The 20,551-nt window shown below is 39.5% G+C and overlaps 1 protein-coding gene across 1 annotated transcript in view; it reads right to left on the bottom strand.

The window, feature by feature from the left end:
• Positions 1–20,551, bottom strand: part of NEK1 (NIMA related kinase 1) — a gene marked incomplete in the record, with an annotated part of 3,475,820 nt that overhangs the window by 52,221 nt on the left and 3,403,048 nt on the right. The window contains 1 exon segment of the mRNA XM_044062568.1: positions 8,952–9,084. Within this exon segment, the coding sequence (XP_043918503.1) occupies positions 8,952–9,084 (133 nt within the window).

The raw sequence follows: 20,551 nt of genomic DNA, 5'->3' as shown, positions 1-20,551 counted from the left end.
TTGACTCTTAGGGGGGTATTATCAACATGGTAATTAACCAGGATGCTTGACTTTCCAAAAGGTACAACTATGCATTTCTTAGCACTGATTTTAAGACCATGGCTTTGGCACCATTTGTTAGTCAGAGATGGACCTTATTGAAGAATGCTAGTGTCTGCAGAGGAGTCAATGACTCCCAGCTTGCAATCATCAGCAAACTTAGTCAGCTATAAACTTTCAGCACTGGCTTCCATTTCAAAGAAATAGATGCCAAAAAGGAGTGGGCCTAGTACAGAGGCCTGGGGGACTCCGCTAGTAACTGTCCTCTTGGTGGAGGTGGCCTCACCTATTTTGATCTTGTGGCTCCTATAAGTGAGCCAGTATGCTACCCAGCAGGTGATAAAAGGGTAAATTAGTGAGCTTGTCTATAATGCTTGAGTGGGGTACTGTATCAAAAGCCTTCATCAGGTCAAGGTATGGTGTGTACTCAGCCTTGCCTTCATCCAGTACTTTGATGACCCTCTCAAAAAAGTCCACCAGATTTATTAGGCATGACCATCCTTTAACAAAATCGAAATGTATTGGGTCCAGTTTTTACAAGTTACCTATGTCCTCATTTATCATGTCCATGATGATCCTCCTTTCCATGGTCTTACATATGAGGCTGGTAAGACTTGTGGGGTCTGTAGTCATCTGAATCAGTGGTTGGACCTCCCTTGTGCAGGGGGAAATGACTGTAGCCAACTTCCATCCCTTGGGCACAACACCTGACTGGAGGCTCCAAATGAAAAGTAATTCAAGTGTACCACAGAGGTCATGTTTCATGCTATTTATTAAACATACCAGGATGTTATTGGTGCCCACTGATGCAGTGTTTCTGTCCTTGGAAAGTGCATTGATGACCTATTCCCTAGTAATGGCTTGTGGGGGGGGGGCTGCAGTATGCGGTATTTTCTTTGGACTATCAGGGGAGAGTGAGAGGAAAAATTTAAGCTGAGCCTGTCAGCAAAAAGGATTGCAATGGCTTTTGGTTCAGTTTGGGTGTTGCCATTTACAACAAATTCTGTGCATTGTTCTGCATTTCCGCTGAGGTTACGGATATAGCTGGAGAAAGCTTAGTGGTTGTCCTTTGCTTGAGAAATTTTTTTTCTTAAAATTTAGTCTTTGAAGTATTAATTAACCCTCTTAGCTGCCTGTTTAGATTGGTCACAGTACTTTTATTATGTAATGCTTCGTTTCTCCTACGTTTGGCCAAGATTTTATTTCCTTTGTTGTACATCCAATTGATATTGTGATTTCACCAGGGTGGATTGCCTTTTGAGTTTGTCTTAATTTTACTATGAATGGGCACAGATCGCTCTATACAAAATCAATATGGCTGTACAGAGATTTTGTAAATAGCTCAGCATATCCTATGGTGTTTACTGGGTTTGGGGGTGCTTGGAATTTAGCCAAGGTGTTGTTTAGTAGACAGAGGTTAGCTTTGGTATACTTCATAGAGGTTTTTGATTTTGCTGGATCCCCAGATTTAATTTGTATTTCAAGCAATACTACCTTATGGTTAAATCTGATGAGCGAAGACATTACATTGGGTGAGGAACACTGAGGCCCCCATGTTCATGAGTCATACCTCTCAATCTCTTAGAGCAGAAAATCTGGATAAAGTCATGAATAATGGAGGGGAGGCCCAAAAATAAGGACTTTTTAAAGATATTGCTCTTACAAACTTAGAAATTTGATAGAATGAGTTTTACATTAGCATGAATTTCTGAAGGGTATGACATCAAACTCAAATATCTGTGATTATTTTCTTACTTTAATCTTTAATGATGTGCCAGAAAAACAGAATTTTATTAAAAATGGACCAAAATATTAGGCAAAAATCTGGACATTCTGAAATAATCTATACAGTTGTGAGGTATATCATGAGGCAAGTCAAGTAGGATTGTATTCCTGGTAGGAGAATGGACCAACTGTTCCAAGATGCTTGTATTAACAAAGTTTAGGAAATGCTGGGCTTGTGCGTTAGAAGTGGTGAAGGATTCCCAATCTACAGAGGGGTAGAAGGCATCCCCATGAATATAGTATTGGATTGAACAGTGAGGGACTGTAGCACATTGAGATGGGTAGCATGGGTTTCCTGAGACATGGAAGGGGACCTACAGGTTACAAGCATATGGTACAACACCCTGTTTCTGGTGAGTTGCACATGTATGATTTCTAGTGGGTCATACACTAACTAGTCTGGATGTGAGGTTGTTTTTAATACAGAGACTTCTCCACCTTTAGTTCCTTCCTGGGCAGTAGCTGGTCTAAAGGTGTGAAAGGCATAAGAACCTTGCATTGCTGAGGTGCTCTCCATGACTTTAAACCATGCTTCCGTTACTACACAGATGTCTACACTTTCCAGGGATAGTAAGGCTTACAGGAAGTGGAGTTTCTTGTTAAGACTTCTAGCATTGAGTAGTACCACCTTCCGATACTCCTTCATAGGTTGAGTTAAATTGGTAAGTTTATCAGTTTGGCATTGCCTAAACAAGGCACTACAGGGGTGGAAAAGGTCTCTGCCAATATCCAAAAGCCTAGAGGTGATAAGTGCAGACCATCCCTGATAAAGCAGTTTGGTCCATCAACCACCACCTCTGAGGTTGTCAACATTGTATCCCCCTGAATTGACACCAGAAGCTAACCAATTGTTAAAATCAGTCATTTTCTGTTGGTAATGTGGCATCCTCCTTGGAGAAGATAGTACACTTCTCAGTGCTAGGCTCATACATGCTTGAGACACAATCAGAGAGCTCAATCACTGTCTCACTTCATATAGTCAAGGGAGGTAAGTCTCAAGTTATTAACACCCACATGGAGTATGACAGAGTCATACTGGTACCTGTGGTTCAATGACCTGAGTGTCTATGTGACTTGACAGATCCTAGTTCCAGAAACACAGCTAACCAGTGAAGGAGATATCAGTGTGCCTCACTATAGAATCACCAATGACCAGGAAAATGGGTTGTGTGCTGGTGTGCCTTAAGGGCTTAGCAGTAGAGGCACTGAATACAGTGTTAGTATGTGCAGTTGTGGGTGGTATTTTAGAGAGTGTTTACATGATGGATGGGGACCCTTTCTTTGATTGTACTGTGCAGGAGGTCTTAATTCTTTTGGAAGGTTACCTGTAAGTGGCTCAGTAAAAGTAGTTTGATGTGTAGAGTCATTACCCTGTGCAGTAGGCATGATGCAAGTGTCACTGAAAACCTCTGTATTTGTTTTGATTGTGTGAGAGAACTTTGCTTCCAGAGTTAAAGTGTATTTCAATATCTCACATACATTATCTGTTTAATTAAGAATTAAGTGGTTACAATGTTTCAGAATATCCATCTCAACCAGAATTGCCACAGAGTGAGTTGGGAAGTGCATACCCATAGCTACTTATCTACTAGGGAGAAGTGAGGGTGTATACACACAGACACACAGACACACAGACACACAGACACACACACACACACACACACACACACACACACACACACACACACACACACACACACACACACACACACACACCTTTCTTAAATAATGACACTGTTTAAAGTATACTCCATGGTGTTTGTGACTACTAGCACTCATATGAGTCAGCAGAACAGGCTTAAGATATTCTGAGAATACTCATGCCAATGACAGTAGCAGCACATGAGCAGTAGATCATTTACATACAGTTTCTGTCCCTGTAACAGGGACTTAAGAACAAAAGACACAGAGGAGCATGCAATAATCAGGACAGGTAAAATTCAAAACAATGCAAAACATTTTCTATTTTAAACGTACCAAACTGCCATTACACAACATATGCTCAAACACATACACATGTGCAACACTAGATCTATTCCCCCCTTATCTAACCTTTATTCAAACCCTAACTGAAAATACTCAAACACGTAATCTTTCCCCTTACTAAACCCTTACCCCAATCTAAAATTATTCATTCACATGGGCGATCACACATCCCTAATACAAAAGTATTTTCCTAATTTGGCAAAACACACATTCAACAAAATAGGCACCTGGTAATAAAGATGTTGGTACAACTGAACCTACCGTTCCTTATGTTGAACACAAGAATGTTCACCAAAATGAATGGAACACATATTTTCAGTTGAGGGAGATTAGGAACATATTGTACAGTAAGTAACCTAGTTCACCTGTAATCTGACATTGTGTCTTATTGATGTCTTTGCTGTCTTTCTAATGCTACTTCAGTATTTTCTTTTTTTGGGGGGGGGGGGTCACAGGGCAAAGGAACAGAGAAATGGTGCACTGCTTGTACAAGGCATACGATATATCTCCTGTTGAACCACACTGTCATGAGGGCAACTTATGAAGAGAATCATATTTACGGCCACAAGCATCTTCTGGCTAGCTTGGGGAAATGTACTGGGTATTGAGCAGTATGCAGTACATTCCTATAGTGCAGAATGTACTAATGGACTGCCACCTGAGATATGAAAGGTGCACAACATGACTGTGTGCACCCTGCTATTTTAAAACAACCCTGAGTAGTGCGGGGTGGTGGTGCTAAAGACTTAAATATGGGAGGTCAGTTTTTGAAATCTAAAAGTGAGCATAAGCTGCGACATCTAAGCAAATGGTGTGATCTGAATACAAAGAAACAGAAGCATGTCAACATACAGACAGCTTTTCAGTGAATGATGTTAGAATGACAGACATGATTCTAACAAAAAAGGTAGTACACATAAACATCAGGGCTGGGGGTGAGGACGTTGGCAAACATTATATCACAACAGCAGCATACCTCTCAACTGTACAGATTTTGAAGAATGCCCAGATTTTTGCCTCACATTTTTGGTCTGTTTTTCATAAAATTGTGGTTTTCTGGCAAAATAGTGGCAAATTATTAAAGACTGAAGTTAGAAAATAATGACAGACAATTGAGTTTCAGACTTCATACCCTTCAGAAATTTCATTATAACGCAACACCTGACATTCTATCAACTTTCTAAGTTTGTAAGAGCAGTATTTAAAATTTGTCCCTATTTTTGGGCCTTTGTCCCACTTCTATTTATGGCTTTGTCTAGATTTCTTGCTCCGAGAGGTATGAACAGTAGTATTAACATCATCACAACTCATAGATCTGTGTATGTACACAGCAAGGCAAATAAATCAGGGTTTGGGAGACAGACGAGTGATTGTAGATATGCACTGCAGCTGGCTGCACACAATGCATTTCAAGCACACTATAAGTGCATTACAGACAGTTTCACCATGAATAAGGGTATAAAAGCTGCTCCAATCATGTGATTTTTGCATGAAATATATTTCAGGTACGTTTGCAACTTCAACATTCAAGTCACACAGCAGAAACATCTTATGCACCTGCTAAGGATATGCACATTGGTATCACTGTACACTGCCACAGTGTGCAACCGTGACTGTCTGCTTCTCAAAGAGCAAGTTGAAGATCTATGCGCTAATGGTTAGGGTGGACTGCATGGCACAATGTGGATAAAAGTACTGGGAATGTAGATGACACTGGGGGTTGGTCAATATGAGCGCAGAGAATCACGTACAAACAAACACACATTCACTCATACAGCGGGTCTATATAGTTGGGGGGGTAGGGGGCATAGCCCCCCCACATACGTTATACATTTTAAAACATACAGATGAATGCTTATAACTGCAATGAATAACTCTTTGCAGAAGATAATATATACCTAAACTATGTGGGGGGGGACTACACCCCCCAAACCACCCACACATCCTCTACACATATACCAACTCCAGGATCACACTACAGGGGGAAAAGGGCATACACCTTTTACTTCAATGTGTCAGTGTTACGAGTTTCAGTCAAATGAGTTTTCACTGTTTTGAACTTTTGATGTTCTGGTCTCACTCAAATGAATTTCAGTCATATGAAATTTTGATCATGTGTAGTAGACCCATATATATATATATATATATATATATATATACCTTCCCACAAAATTTTCACGCTATGTGTGTAGTTCTGGGTGCAATTCTCTCTCCTTAAACTACTTGCTGTTGAGGACTGCCTTGAGATTTAACAAAAAAGAACCCCCAAACATTCTGGCACTCTATAACTACCCTTCTCAATCCATGAACTAACAAGGATCAGTTTCCTTAACCCAATACTCCACCCCCTCATCACAAACAGCAGAAGAATTCAACAAATACTTCATAAAATCCATATCACATCTACTCACCTCAAAAACTAACTCAGGACACCCCAACCCAAACTTATACTCACACCTAAATAACTCAACTCTTCCCACTACTGACTAAGCCCACAACCACACCAACAATCAAGAAAATAACCCCAGCAATACTTTCTCCTTTCAGCCCATACACACCTCTACAATTAGAAAGCTACTGCTCAAATTAAAACCTGGCTCCACATCATCTGACACCCTCTCACCCCAACACCTAAAACTCGCAGATGATTCTGTTGCGTATCCAGTAAGTACCCTAATTAACAGATCACATTCTGAAGATACATTTCCAACAATATTGTAAATGTCACATATAACACCAATCCATAAAGGAGGATATGCCACAGAAATATCTAATTTCCTTCCAATATCAATTCTATCTCCATTATCCAAAATCAAGGAAAAGTGTATTCACCAGCAAGTAAAGACATATCTACTCTACAACCTCCTCACTCAAACTCAGCACAGTTTTAGGCCTGACCATAGCATATCCACTGCACTAGTAAACGTTCATAAACATAGTTAACCAGGCTAGGGAGAAAGGATACTTAGTATCTGCAGTATTCCTGGACCTCTTAAAAGCCTTCGACACAGTATTACATACTTTACTGCTAGACACACTATCCAAACTAGGACACTCCACAACCACACTTCAGTGGTTCCAAAGTTACCTAAATGATCAAAGGCAAGCTGTGAAATGGTCTAACTAACTCTCCTCCTTCCTACAAAACCCTACAGCAGTCCCCAAGGGTCCATCTTAGGATCCCTACTTTTCAACATATTCACCAGTAATCTGCACACCTCCTCTTTCCCAGGAACATTAATTCAATATGCAGACAACTCAGGCTTAATCTGTACCTCCCATAATCTCCAAGAATTGCAAATCAAAACCCAGCAATCATTCACAGCAACTGAACCACGGCTCACAAAGTCCCAACTCTTTCTAAATCCCAAAAAAACTAAAATTACAGTCTTTCACCCCAAAAACACTACCCTTAACCCAGACCAATTTAATAATCTCGCAGCTGACAAAACCATCTTAGAAATTGTGCAAGATATTAAACTCCTACGTGTCATTATTGATAAACTCAACTTCGACCTTCATATCCAACAAAACATCAAAAAGACACACATAAAACTAGGACTCCTCTACAGAAACAAAATTTCGTACCACTTCCACCAAGACCACCCTGGCCAAAACCCTCCTGCTTCCATCACCATACTATGGATCGTGTATACTGACTACTCTACAAATTTCCACCAAGAGCAAATTGGAACAAAGTAGCAAAGTTTACAACAAGCTCCAAATACCATACATACCACTGCATACCACTAAAACAATTAAATTGGCTGGAACCATCAAACCACCTTACTGACATACTTCTAACAACATCCAACAAATTAGTCTATAAGCCCACGGCCTGCTCTGCCCAGCCCTAGTTAACCTAGTCCAACATTATAAACCAAACAGAACACTCAGACCAGAAGATAAAAATCTTCTTGATAATTACAAACCTTCCAGAAACCAGGGAAAATCACTTTACTCGTACTCTATTGCCAAGTTAAGGAATACCCTCCAGCCCAATCTTAGACTAACTCCTAGCCCACCTCACTTCAAAGCCTCCCTAAGAGAACACTTAAACAAATCATGGCTAAGAACATACCAGGCTAATTCACTTTTCCATCCTTAAACCTCATTTTACTTCATTAACCTCCACCTCCTAAACTAATCCACTAACTATCACATCAAACTTTACAAAATAAAGCACCACTATTCTCCAACAACACGCACATCTACCAGGGGATTAATACTCCGACTGTTTCCACTCCAATCTGAGCATGACACTTAAACATATCCTAAGGAAATACTATCTACCCAAGAAGCTTATTTTAGTGGTGTATAAAAGTAAACTGTACATTGTACACACTTTAAGGAAATACTAAATAAAATTTGTGCATAAATATTAACTGTAAATATTCTACTGTTACTACACAAACAAACCTAAAGTGATGGCTCATAATGCAAGCATTACTGTTCCTCTATATGTAAATATATTGTAACGGTGCATTGTTATGCATAACAAAGTCAAACACTTGTGTGTTTCATGTGTAACTAAGTTTTTATATGGAGCTTTTCTCCCCAGGCCTCTACTGAAAACAGGTTATGTGACCCAATCAGACCATCCTGGTAAACAAATCTCATATAAATAAATAACATAAATAAAATGTACTGATGTAGAAAGATGTTGTGCACCTTCCGGGGGGGGGGGGCAATAACATCCACTGATATAATCTTGCAGCTGTGTTTTAGCTCCATAATAGGGAAGGCCTTAGTACTATATAAAGTATGCTGCAAAAATGCATTGGTTACCAAATATGGTTGTGCACTACTCCTACCACCACAAGTAAACCCTGCCCACGACAACACAGGCTGGATCCAGCCCTGTCTCACTCTGTTGTTTGATCTGCACTGGTCCCCTTTTCTGCACATTTCCAGGAATACTAATCCTAAACAAGTACCACATCTGTAGATCTAACCCTTATACTTTACATTATCATAGTGCAAGGTTAGTACAATTCCCACCCACACTACCTACATTACACAAGATTATGGCCTTCACCTCAAAAAGCCTTATGCTGTAAGACGCAAATGGGAATATTAAGGTCTGTACAAATGATCACTGATGAGCACAAGAAATGGGCATACACGTTTGGATAACTCACCTTCTTGATAGACACCATCTGCCATTACTAAATGTAGAATCTTGGAATACAAGTGCTGGTGCTCGGTACCTAGGATATTCTGCACTATAGAGGAGCCAATATCAATATTTTCATCTTCGTCTTCATGTATGGCCTTAAAAGAAGGAACACACTTTTAGTGTCCAAAGTTAAAGACATTCATAACACGTAACTTTTTTTAAACAACTTTAATGTGTTGTACTGTCACTTTTTAGAGAATAACTACAGTTGACTGAAGAGGTCAATGTAAAGGTAAATCTAACTGGTTTATGTCATTTGGGTAGTAATCCTTATTGATGGCTTCCTTATGACAGATTCTGAATCATTTTTCCAACACTATTACTCTTGTGTAATCTAGCACAACTACCTTACAAAGGTATCCTGTGATGTGAGCCCTGTAATTAACAGGCATCAGCATATACTCAGTTCTGTAGTTCTTTGCATGAAAATCTGTTGAAAACCTGAGCTTACAGATTCTAAACAGCACTTACCATCCATTCTGGTTAACTATTGCAATGCACAATCAATAAATCTATGCATGGAAAAACAACACTGTAAAGTTGAGAAATGGTTCAGTTATTAGTTGCAAGATTTCCAGAGGAAATGTGGCAGATGACTGCCTATACTGGCCAAATGACTACTTCTTCAGAGGTCTGCCATTCTACAGAGTACCTCACACAAGTGGAATATTTGGGGTCTGGATGGAGAGATGGTAAAAATCAGCAAGCAAAGGAGAGTAGTATTGCTGGAACTGAATTCATCCTCAAGTCTTGGTGTGTACCTTCATGAGGTGGAGACCCTGTTTTTACAAAATCTCACCAAGATGCAACTGATATATAAACTATTTTATATAGCATACATCATGGCCAGAGGTAGGTAAAAAAATTAAAAGGACAGCTGGGTGCACAATTCCCAGGATAAAAAAAAGTGTCCAATCCTGGACAGGAAGAAATGGCTGTGTAGAATCCTCAAGACACGGAAACATCCCTACAATGGGGCTAGGTTAGGCTCAGGGGGAGGATGGCCTTCCTGTTGTAGAAGGAAGCACTAGTCTACAAAAACCTGAGAGGTCATAAAAAGAGCCGTAAAGATGATAGAGAGAACTACTTGGGAGGGTACATATACAAAAGGGTATATACTTAATTCATTGTTGCTTAATAAGCAAAAGAAGTTAACTACTTAAAGAGATATGCAACTCTACAACAACACATACATAAGTATATTTGTATACTTATATAAATAATGCCTTAATGCAATATATGATGCATATATCTTAAACAAATTTAATTTAAAATATGTAACATTAATCATAAAATTATAATTTAAATAAATTCAATTCGATTAAATAATATAATTTATAGGTTGACTGTATATAAATATAATAATATAAATTAATTAATAAATAAATAATAAATAAAATTAAGTATATAAAGGGCATGCTGGTTGAATGAAAATGTATTGGTTTGAAAAAGCACTTGTTGCGAAAGCGCTTACCATCGTTGTTATTTGTGGATCCAATAAATCAATTTTTATTCATCATTACTTGGTGCTGCTTGAACTTACGTATCATTTGACTGCAGAGTCGTTTTTACTTTTGTATCGTATGGTAACCAAGTTGTGTTTTTTTTTTTTTTTTTGCTGGATTTTGGTCTGAATAGACCTGGACTAACTATTCAACAACAGCATCTTGGTTTGCTTATTATTCAGTTAATCTTTTCCGCTGATTATGGTCTGAATAGACCGGGACTAACTGGCGACAGCGGAATTTTGGTCTGTACCTGTTATTTGTTTCCTGCATTTTGTAACAAGTCAATAGGAGTGTATATTGCAGCTGCAGGAATTAGTTGAAAGAGGACATTGTGTGTATGCTCCAAACCTGACTATGAGAAAGCAACCTACACCTTTAATAGTAATGATGCAATCCTACCAGCAGAAGGAGTTGATGCAGAGAAAATTGAGGCAGAAGGACAAAGTACTAAAAGTGGGAGACAGCTGAGTGTTTGTGGAAAATGAATACCCACTCAACAACAGGCAGAAGACGAGTAAATGTATTCCACTATTCAGTGAATGTTGAGAAGCAGGCATGAGATTCAAACTGCTGTACCCAGCTATCTTAAAACGTTTTTTCCTGGAAGGACAAAATCATTTTTTGATGCAGTATATGTTGAGGAGGAAATACAAAAGTTTGTCCAACAAAATGTGAGCTGTGAAACAGAAGGAGATTTGTCTTCTTGTTCTTCTAGTAATAAAGACTACAGAGAGACTTGTGCCAGCGAAACTTTTCCCAGTGTTTTAATGGAAAATGCTTGAGAGAAGGAAAAAGCCCAAAAGTTTACTAAAAGAATCAAGAGTATGTTTGAAATGAAGCAGAGACAGGATTTGGGAGATGGAGATGAATGCAACTAAAACCAGTAGCTTGGAAATTGACAGTGTGATTACAAATCAATAATTATATTTGTGGAAAATGACAGAACAAGAAAATCTGTCAATATTGGATTCTTGGAATTTGTTAAACTTGGGACTTTAAAACATATGCCCTACTTCATATCATTAATGCTTGAAAAAATACTTCAGAGAGGAGAAGAGGAGGGAGAACATTAACTGTAAGTAAAACAAAAATTTTTTCTTCATAGCAATATTTTTATAGTGCATGATTTTCTTTGCATGGTACAAAGTAAAGTCTGTTTTAAGTGTAACAGTGATATTAATATAAACAGGTGCTCCTGTTTTTTTTCCCTCTTTCTCCCTTCTTCAGATTTAAGAAATGTAGTCACTGCAATGTACAAAAAGAAGAAATGTCTGGTCAAAACAGCATAACAAAAGAAAAAATGATGCACTTTTTCTGATTCCTGCACAAGGGAATGACTGAATTAAGGCCATTGAATATTACAAAACATTTTTCTAGCCAATAAATTTATGCTTAGTAGCAACGTTGGATCTGGACCTCATGTCTCCATGGAGATAGTCTGATTTAAAAAAATGGCTAGGAGATCATGTTTTCTGAAAGCATTCAAGTGTTTTCCCAGTTCGGAGAGCTATAAAGATAAGACAAAACCAGACAGCACTTAGTAGAAGCACAGGCTGTCCCATGCATCTTAGCATAGATAACCTTTCTTTTAGGTTAACTCACATTTGTGAGTGCAGCTGTCAGTTTGGGACAACTGTTTCTACTAAAGATGTATATGGTTTTGTGTGTTAGTATTAAGATAATAGTTTTTAGGAGGGTATTGGGGTTGTGTTTGTTTTTTTGTTTGAGAGTGTTGAATAAGTTTTGTAAGATGTGACATAGGCTCAAATGGATATGACAAGAAAGAACTGTATAAAAGATCAACCTGCCAAACAGTGTATGCATATAACACACGTTTGTTACACATAAAAAATGGGAATAAACTTTTTAATAGTGATGCATTCTGCAATGTCTTTTAACGTCAAAGGTCTCACAAATAAATAAAGAAAGAGTAGTGAACTATATTAAAAATGTAGAGAGCAAACAGCTATGCTACAGGAGACCCACTTGGAAAGTAGTGAACTTGCAAATTTGATAAATAAAGGTTTTCAGGATTGTTATTCAGCAGAATAATTGGGACAAAGGAAAATAAAAGTATTTATATTAACTGCAACATTTACTCCAATAGTGATAGAAGAGGATAAAAAAGATAATAATGGTAGATTTGTAGTACTAAGGGGCTACTAACAAGGGAGGGGGATTATACTGGCATGTATTTATATTTAATCTAAAACTGGTATAATGCAGCTTAAGAAAATTCTGGGAGAAATAATCAGCTTTCAAAAACGAATATTACTTGTAGGTGGAGACTGGAATTTGATTTGCAGCGGTGAAGATGTATCTGGGGGACCCATAAGGGAAAATACAGCAATGGAGGGTAGATTTTTGAAGAAGTTATGAAAATATTTGGTATGGAAGATGTGAATTCAGTAGTAGGAGTTCAGAGTGAATGTACATATTATTCTCCAAGATACACAAACTGGGGTAGGCTAGACAGAATTCATATTTCACAGGAACATGAGCATTTAGTTGAAAGTCTTGATATGCGCTCAATAATTATTTCAGATCATTTGCCAATAATAATTAAAACAGAAACACAGAGTAATGACATAAAAATGAGACACTGACACTTTCCCACCTATCTGTTGAAGAGAGAGGAATTTATTGCATGGGTAGTGGAAATTATTCAAGAGCTATTAGAAGGTATACATTTCTTCTGAATAACATAGCTAGGGAGTGGGATAAAATTAAAGTGGAGTTTAAAAACAGGGTAGAAATAAAAGAAAAGGAGATATGGTTAAGAAGAAACAAGAATTATTTAGAGGGACTGACAGATGTTAAACTAATGCAGAATAGGGGAAATCTCACAGAACAAGAAGAATAAGGGATTTTAGCTCGATAATATGCATGAGTTTAAAAAGACTGCTGTTAAGCAACTGATTTTGATTATAACTGAAGCACAAAAACTTTTAGCACAACTCCTCAGGCAACAGAAAGTAGAAAGGGCTGTCACCAAGCTTAGGGAGCCTATAACAAGGAAGATAAGAGATACTGTATAGGTATTAGAAATGTTTCAGAAATTCTATAGAAATCTGTATAAAGTACAGAAATATGGAAATCATGAAACGGTACAAATGGAAATGTTTATGGAAGAATTAAATATGCCAAGGTTAGAGGTAGATGAGGCTCAATTATGAACAGAATAGGAGGAGATGAGATAAAAATGGTGATATATAACGAATCCATAGGAAAGTCAGTGGGAATAGATGGTATTCCTGTGGATGTTTGGAAGCTAGGAGATAGAAAAACTGATAAAGATCTGGAAGGTTTTCTTTAACAGAATTTTAAGAGGGGGAGAAGTACCAACATGCTGGAAGAAAGCAGTGGTAGCTGTAATACCTATAGAGGGTAAAGACCCATCAGATCCAGCTTCATAAAGGCCAATTTTAATACTAAACCATGAGTATAAAGTGTTTATGTATATGATGGCTAAAAGAATGGGAAAGTGATGCCAAAATTGATGGATATGGATCAATGTGGTTTTGTGGTGGGAAGGCAAATATTTGACAACATTAACAGAACACTGATGATCCAGAGGGAAGCAGAATATAAGGAAATACTAGTATTGCTGGTGGGCCTTGATGCAGAGAAAGCATTTGACAGAGTAATCTGGGACTTCATGATCAGGGTAATGGAAACATTTGCATTACCTGATAAAATTATAAGGTTGATTAGGAAGATATATGAGGGATTGGAGGCAAAAATTAAAGTGGGTGGGTTCCTCTCTGATAATTTCTACTTGAGTAGAGGAACCAGTCAGGGGTGTCCTCTTTCCCCTTTGTTATTTGCATTATATTTAGAAGCACTGGCAAAGCAAACAAGGGACTAAGAAATTCAAGGATATAATTGGTATGCTAGCCAAAAAAATCTGGCTCTATTTGTAGATGATATTTTGGTTTACATGCATATGAACGAGCGACCGATGGTCGAGACTCGGTTTCCACGAACCTATATGTCAAAGCTCCAGGTGTCGAAAGCTCTGAATGCTGTAAAAAATTCGGAATTCGACATTTCCGACTGCTCTACCACCTAAACAAGCGCTACCATGGGTCAAAAAGGGGGGATGTTTTGCAGTTCGATATAATTGCGTTCGCAAATATGTTAAGTCGCCATACTGCTAAACAATTTCCGGTCAACCATCCACCGGCCGACCAAATGCATGTATATTTTATACCTGATAAAACCAGAAAAGGTCATTTCATTGTTGTGGAACAGCTTGAGACAGCTTCAAATCTTTTCAGGATATAAAATTAATGAAGCTAAACCAAAGGTAATAGTGGTAAATTATGTACCCCGTTATCATTACAATTAATTTAAAATGTAATACAATAAAATGTATTATATTTTAAATGAATTGTAATGATAACTGAGGAAGGGTGTTTCCTGAAAAGCTTTGATCTTGTATAATAAAACGTTTCTACTATTGTGGACATATCATTTTTATGATACAGCAACAGAGTTCTTGGTGGTTTACTACAGCTTGCTCGTTTATATTATAATCTGCCAAAACTTAATTATGTACCCACTCATGAATTGGTTCAGGAATATCCGTATTTATGGGGACATGATAAAATGAAGTACTTAGAAGTACAGATTAAAAATGATTCTGGTGTGCCACCTAACGATAAGTCGGAAGAGACTAAATAGGAGATAATACAAAAACTGAGAAATAGGAAGCTCTGTTATATGGATATGGATAGTAAGATACAAGCAGTTAAAATGTTTTTAGTCCCTTTAGTCTTATACACATGTCAAGCATATTTTTATCAACCAGAAGAGAAGTTGTGGATAGCACTAAAAAGCTGAAGGATTTCATCTGGTAGGAGAAGACGGCAAGAGTCAGGTGGGATAAGCCGATTCTTCCAACAGAACAGGGCAGATTGGGATTACCCAATTTGAAAGGATATTTAAGAGCTACTATACACAGCACATGCATAAACCTATAATTCACAGTGGAAAGGGATGAGATGAAATGGGGGGGAAGATCAAGAAACAAGAAAAGACTGGAATTTTGGAGCAAATTTTTAAGATGAACAACAATAATCATTCAGAAAATTATATTTATAAATTAGCAGAAAGTATTCCAAGAACAAAGCCAACAAGGGACTGGAGAAAGGAGATTCTGCCAATAGGGATGACTATAAGTAGGGATACAGACTTAGGCAAGAGGGGGCTGGAATTTATTGGAGAAAACTGGCACATGATCCAAGGTATTAGGCGCAAATAACTAGAGAGGAAAAGGTAACAGAATGGGAAGATGCCAAGAATTTATTTGGATTGCAGATTAGAAACTGCCTTCCCTATCAAGGACTGATATTAGAGCACAAACGAATATTGAAAAAAAAAAAGGTACTCCGAAGAACAAACCATTCAAGCCAAGAAGCTGAGATGAGGGACGTGAAGACTGGCATAAAAAGTACAGTTTTGTACCTACCATAAATGTAGATGTTCGAGTGTTCTCACTGCTGCAGTCATCACACTTGGGTTATCCTGCCGTCAGGTGGTCCCGCAGTCGGCCCGGGTTCCAAAGTCTTGGTCCGGTGTCGGTTGCTGTCGCTTCTTCCCTGACATCAGTGCGCCAGGGGTATATAAGATGCATCCAACGCCATTTTCTTCAGTTTTTCTTGCCCCAGATGTCAGGTGTCCCCAATAGGTAGGCAATACATATTGCTATATAAAAATAAAACAATACCTTCAGTCACAAGCAAATACACCACAGAGGTTGTATAGGATAGAAAGGTATAGAGAAGTCCAGCTAGTTCAGAGGGGATGGAGGGAGGGTAACCTGGACTGCAGCAGTGTGAACACTCGAACATCTACATTTATGGTAGGTACAAAACTGTACTATGTTCATCGTGTTACACTGCTGCAGTCATCACACTTGGGTTGAATCCCAAAGCTAAGGATGGGTGGTGGAACTAAAAAGGGTTTGGAGAAGCTAGTAGGCCCTGCAGAACTGCAGTGGCAAAGCCAGCTCTGGTTTTAGAATATAGAGGTAAGTGATCGTGCTTGGTGAAGGTGCGCACTGAACTCCAAGTTGCAGCCTCCAAAATATCCTTGGTTGGTACCCCTCTGAGGAAGGCTGTTGATGTTGCTGTAGCCCTGGTGGAATGGGGCCTGATGTTACCAGGCACAGATTTCCCATGGTGTGTGTAGCAGAAATGGATACAATGTCCTATCCATTTTGAAATGGTCTGTTTTGAGATAGCTTTTCCTTGAGATCCTGCAGCATAGGAAACAAAGAGCTGGTCAGTTTTTCTGAAAGCCTTAGTTTTATCCAAGTAGTAACGTAATTGCCTGTGAATGTCCAAAGAGTGTAGGAGCCTTTTCTCTTTGTTCTGGGGGTTTGGATAAAAGGTGGGCAAATGAATGATTTGGTTTAGGCCACACTGGATACCACCTTTGGCATAAAGGAAGGGTTAGTCCGTAAAGAGACTCTGTCTTGATGAAAAATGATGAAAGGCTCCACTGCCATTAGGGACTGTAGTTCTGAGACTCTTCTTGTTGAAGTTATTGCTAGCAGCAGGGCAGTTTTCCATGATAGGAACTGTAGATCAGCTGTGAAAGCTGGTTCAAAGGGTGGAAGTGGAAGCTTTTCCAAAACAAAGTTGAGATCCCAAGTTGGTGTTGGTGCTCTCCGGGGCGGTCTTATGTTCTTAGCCCCTCTGAGGAACTGTCTTTATAATGGATGTGAAAATATAGGAGGATCCGTATTGTATTGAGGTGAAATAGCGGAGGCGTGGATCTTAATAGATGAGAAGGAAAGTCCTTTGTGCAACATCTCAGTTAAATATGGAAGAACCTGAGGAATATTTGGGACAAGGGGATTTTGGCCTTTAGCCTGGTTCCAGGCCAGAATCTTTTCCATTTGCCTGAATAGACTTTCCTGGTGCTGGGCCTCCTGGCCTCCAGAATGACGTCCATCACAGCGAGAAGTGTTGACTGGTTGTTTGGCAATTTGCCATGCAGCCAGATTTAAAGTCTTGAGCTGGCTGTGTAGAATCTGACTGTTTTGCTGAGTGAGCAGATGAGGAATTGTAGGTAAAATCCATGGTAGGCCTTGAGCCATGTTCCTTAGTATTGGATACCAGTGTTGGCGTGGCCAGTCTGGAGCAATGAGCATCATTTGTGGCCTCTCTAATCTGGCTTTCAGCAGCACCTTTGCCAGAAGAGGCAGTGGAGGAAAGGCATACACTGTCAATGTTTTCCAACTGAATGAGAGGGCGTCCACTTTCCAAGCTAGTGTGTGGGTATGTCCTTGTGCAGAATTTCCATTGTTGGTAGTTTTGGGGGGGAAGCAAACAGATCCATGTCTGGGCTCCCCCATTTTTGAGTTATCATTGCGAATACTTGTGGATCTAGTTTCCACTCGTGAGGATCTGTGATGTTTCTGCTTAGATCGTCTGCCAGTGTGTTCTTTCCTGGCAGGAATTCTGCTTGTAGTTGAACTTGGTAGGTCAGTGCTGTGTTCCACAAGGTCATTGCTCGTCTGCATAGGGGGTAGGAGTGTGTGCCCCCTTGCTTGTTTATGTACCACATCACTGTGGTGTTGTCCGTCTTTATTAGGAGTTGTCCTGGATGTAGGAGGTCCTTGAAAGCTGTTAGGGCATTTTGTACAGCTAGCATCTCTTTTTGATTGATATGTAGATGCCTTTGGTTTGCAGACAATTTACCCTGAATACACTGTCCTGCCATGTGTGCTCCCCAGGCATAATCCGATGCATCTGTTGTTATAGTTTGCCTGGCTGTGGGTAAGGTAAAAGGCTGACCTTTGTTGAGGTGACATGCCTGAGCCCACCATAGAAACTCATATTGAAGGCAGGGAATGAGTGGAATTATTGTTTCCAAGCTGTGGCTGTGTTGGGTCCATACACTTTTCAGATACCATTATAACTTCCTCATATGCAGTTTTACAAATGGTATTAGTAGTATGCAAGATGCCATGAATCCCAAGGCCTGCAGAATTTTTCTTGCTGGGAGTTGGGTCTTTGTTGCCATCATTTTGAATTATTGAGTCAGTTGTCCTTGCTTGTCTGGCGTGAGATAAGCCATCTGAGCCGTTGTATTTAAGCTGGCACCCAGGAATATTATGTTTTGTGAGGGCACTAGTTTTGACTTCTTTTCGTTTACTGTGTACCCTTGGCAACTTAGTAGGTTTTTGACAAACGCCAGATGCTTTAATAGAATGTCCTTGCTTTCTGCTTGAATAAGGCAGTCGTCCAGGTATGGATATATTTGAATCCCTCTTTGTCTGCAGTATGCAATTACTGGTGTCAGGCATTTTGTGAAGACCCTGGACGCAGTAGATAAGCCAAAGGGCAGTGCAGAGAATTGGTAATGGGTTGAACCTGCAATAAATCGAAGGTATCTTCTGCAATTTTGTCTGATAGGGACATGCAGGTATGCCTCCTTGATGTCCAACGTTACTAGCCAAGCCTTCTTGCCCAGCATGGGAAGAAGTTGCTGCAGTGTTACCATCTTGAATTTGGGTACTTCCAAGTATGTGTTTAGAATTGAGAGGTCCAGAATGGGTCTCCAGGCTTTGTCCTTTCGGGGAACTAGAAACAGTCTTGAGTAAAATCCTTGTCCTTGCTCCTGTGTAGGAACCTGTTGAATGGTTCTCATGTCCATGAGAGCTGAAATTTGCTTTTGAGCCTCTGCCCATTGATTTGGTGGCAGGTTTGGCATTCTTTTTATCCTTGGCAAAGTGTGAAAGTGGAATCTGTATCCTTGAGATGCAATATTTAGGACCCATTTGTTATTTGTGATGATGTGCCAATTGTCTGCAAAAAGTGCTAGTTTCCCCCCAAGGGAGCTGCCAAGAAGGTTTTGCTTAAGTCATTGTGTTTGTCTTCTGGTAGTTTGAGACCTGTCTTCTCCTCCTTTTTGGGTTGTGGCACTCCATTGTCAAGGTTGGTAAGAGCCTTGTGGCTGGCCTCTGCCTCTTGGGCGTCTGTATCTGCCCCCCTGTGGTCTGGCAGAAGCTGGAAAGGACCAGTTTTTGGTTGGCCAATTTCTGCTGAAATGAGGGGGTTGAACCTGTAAGAAATCCTTGACATTCTGCATAGATTTTGCCTTATCCTCCATTTTCATTAAAACTTCTTCTGCTTTTACACCAAATAAAACATCCTGCTGTAAAGGTGCATCCAATAACTTTGCTTTAACATGATCAGGTAAAGTTTGTTCTTTTAACCAAGCATGCCTACGTATGACAGACCCTGTCACTGCTGCTCTACAAGAAGCTTCCAATGAATCAAATCCACATTACAAAGTATGTTTTCCCACTTGTTCAGCTGAATGCAACACATCTTGCATTTCCTTGTAATCTGGCTGGTCTGTATGTGCGAGCATTTTTTGTTTTAATTGAGACATCAGACATTGTTGACATTTCAGCATGTGAAACTAACAATTTAAGGCCCTCATAGCTACAGTAGCTGAGGTATATACTTTCTTTCTCCATCTGTCTAGTGCTCTAGAATCCCTTTCAGAGGGCACAGGATTTTTAGCAATAGAGGCCTTAACCCCTTTGGGACCCTGGGAAATGGTTTCTGGGTCAGCAACAGGGCTTTTATACAGGAATTTGTGTGAGTCAGGGACTCTGTAGTATCTGTCTGGTTTGGCTGGTGCTGGAGGTAGTGAATCTGGGTTAAGGCTAGATTCTGAATAAACTCCATCCACAATATCTAACACAGGTGGAATAGCAAGTGGTCTGTGCTGGGGTAGTCAAAGGAACTCTCGGAGCCTTTTCTTAGAATCAGAGTAATCCTGGCCTTCCCAGTGGAAATGTTCCCTCATAGTATGTAAGGTTTCCCCAAAAGAGTAGTCTTCTGGGGGAGATGCAGAAGGGATAGACTCTTCAGCATCAGAATCTTCATAAGGGGGAAAGGAATACTCCTGTTCCTCAGAAGAGTCTGAGAAAATTGAAATCTGGTCAGAGGAAGCGTAGTCCTTCTCCTGTCTTGGCCTTTTATCAGGAGGGGGATGGGAACCCCTGATTACGGTAATTAAGTCTTCA

Source organism: Protopterus annectens, chromosome 2.part1 (assembly GCF_019279795.1).
Source record: "Protopterus annectens isolate FY-2018-M chromosome 2.part1, PAN1.0, whole genome shotgun sequence".
Taxonomy (NCBI): Eukaryota; Metazoa; Chordata; order Ceratodontiformes; family Protopteridae; genus Protopterus; species Protopterus annectens.
The sequence above is the reverse complement of the archived record's forward strand: the minus strand, read 5'-3'. Positions and strand labels throughout refer to the sequence as shown.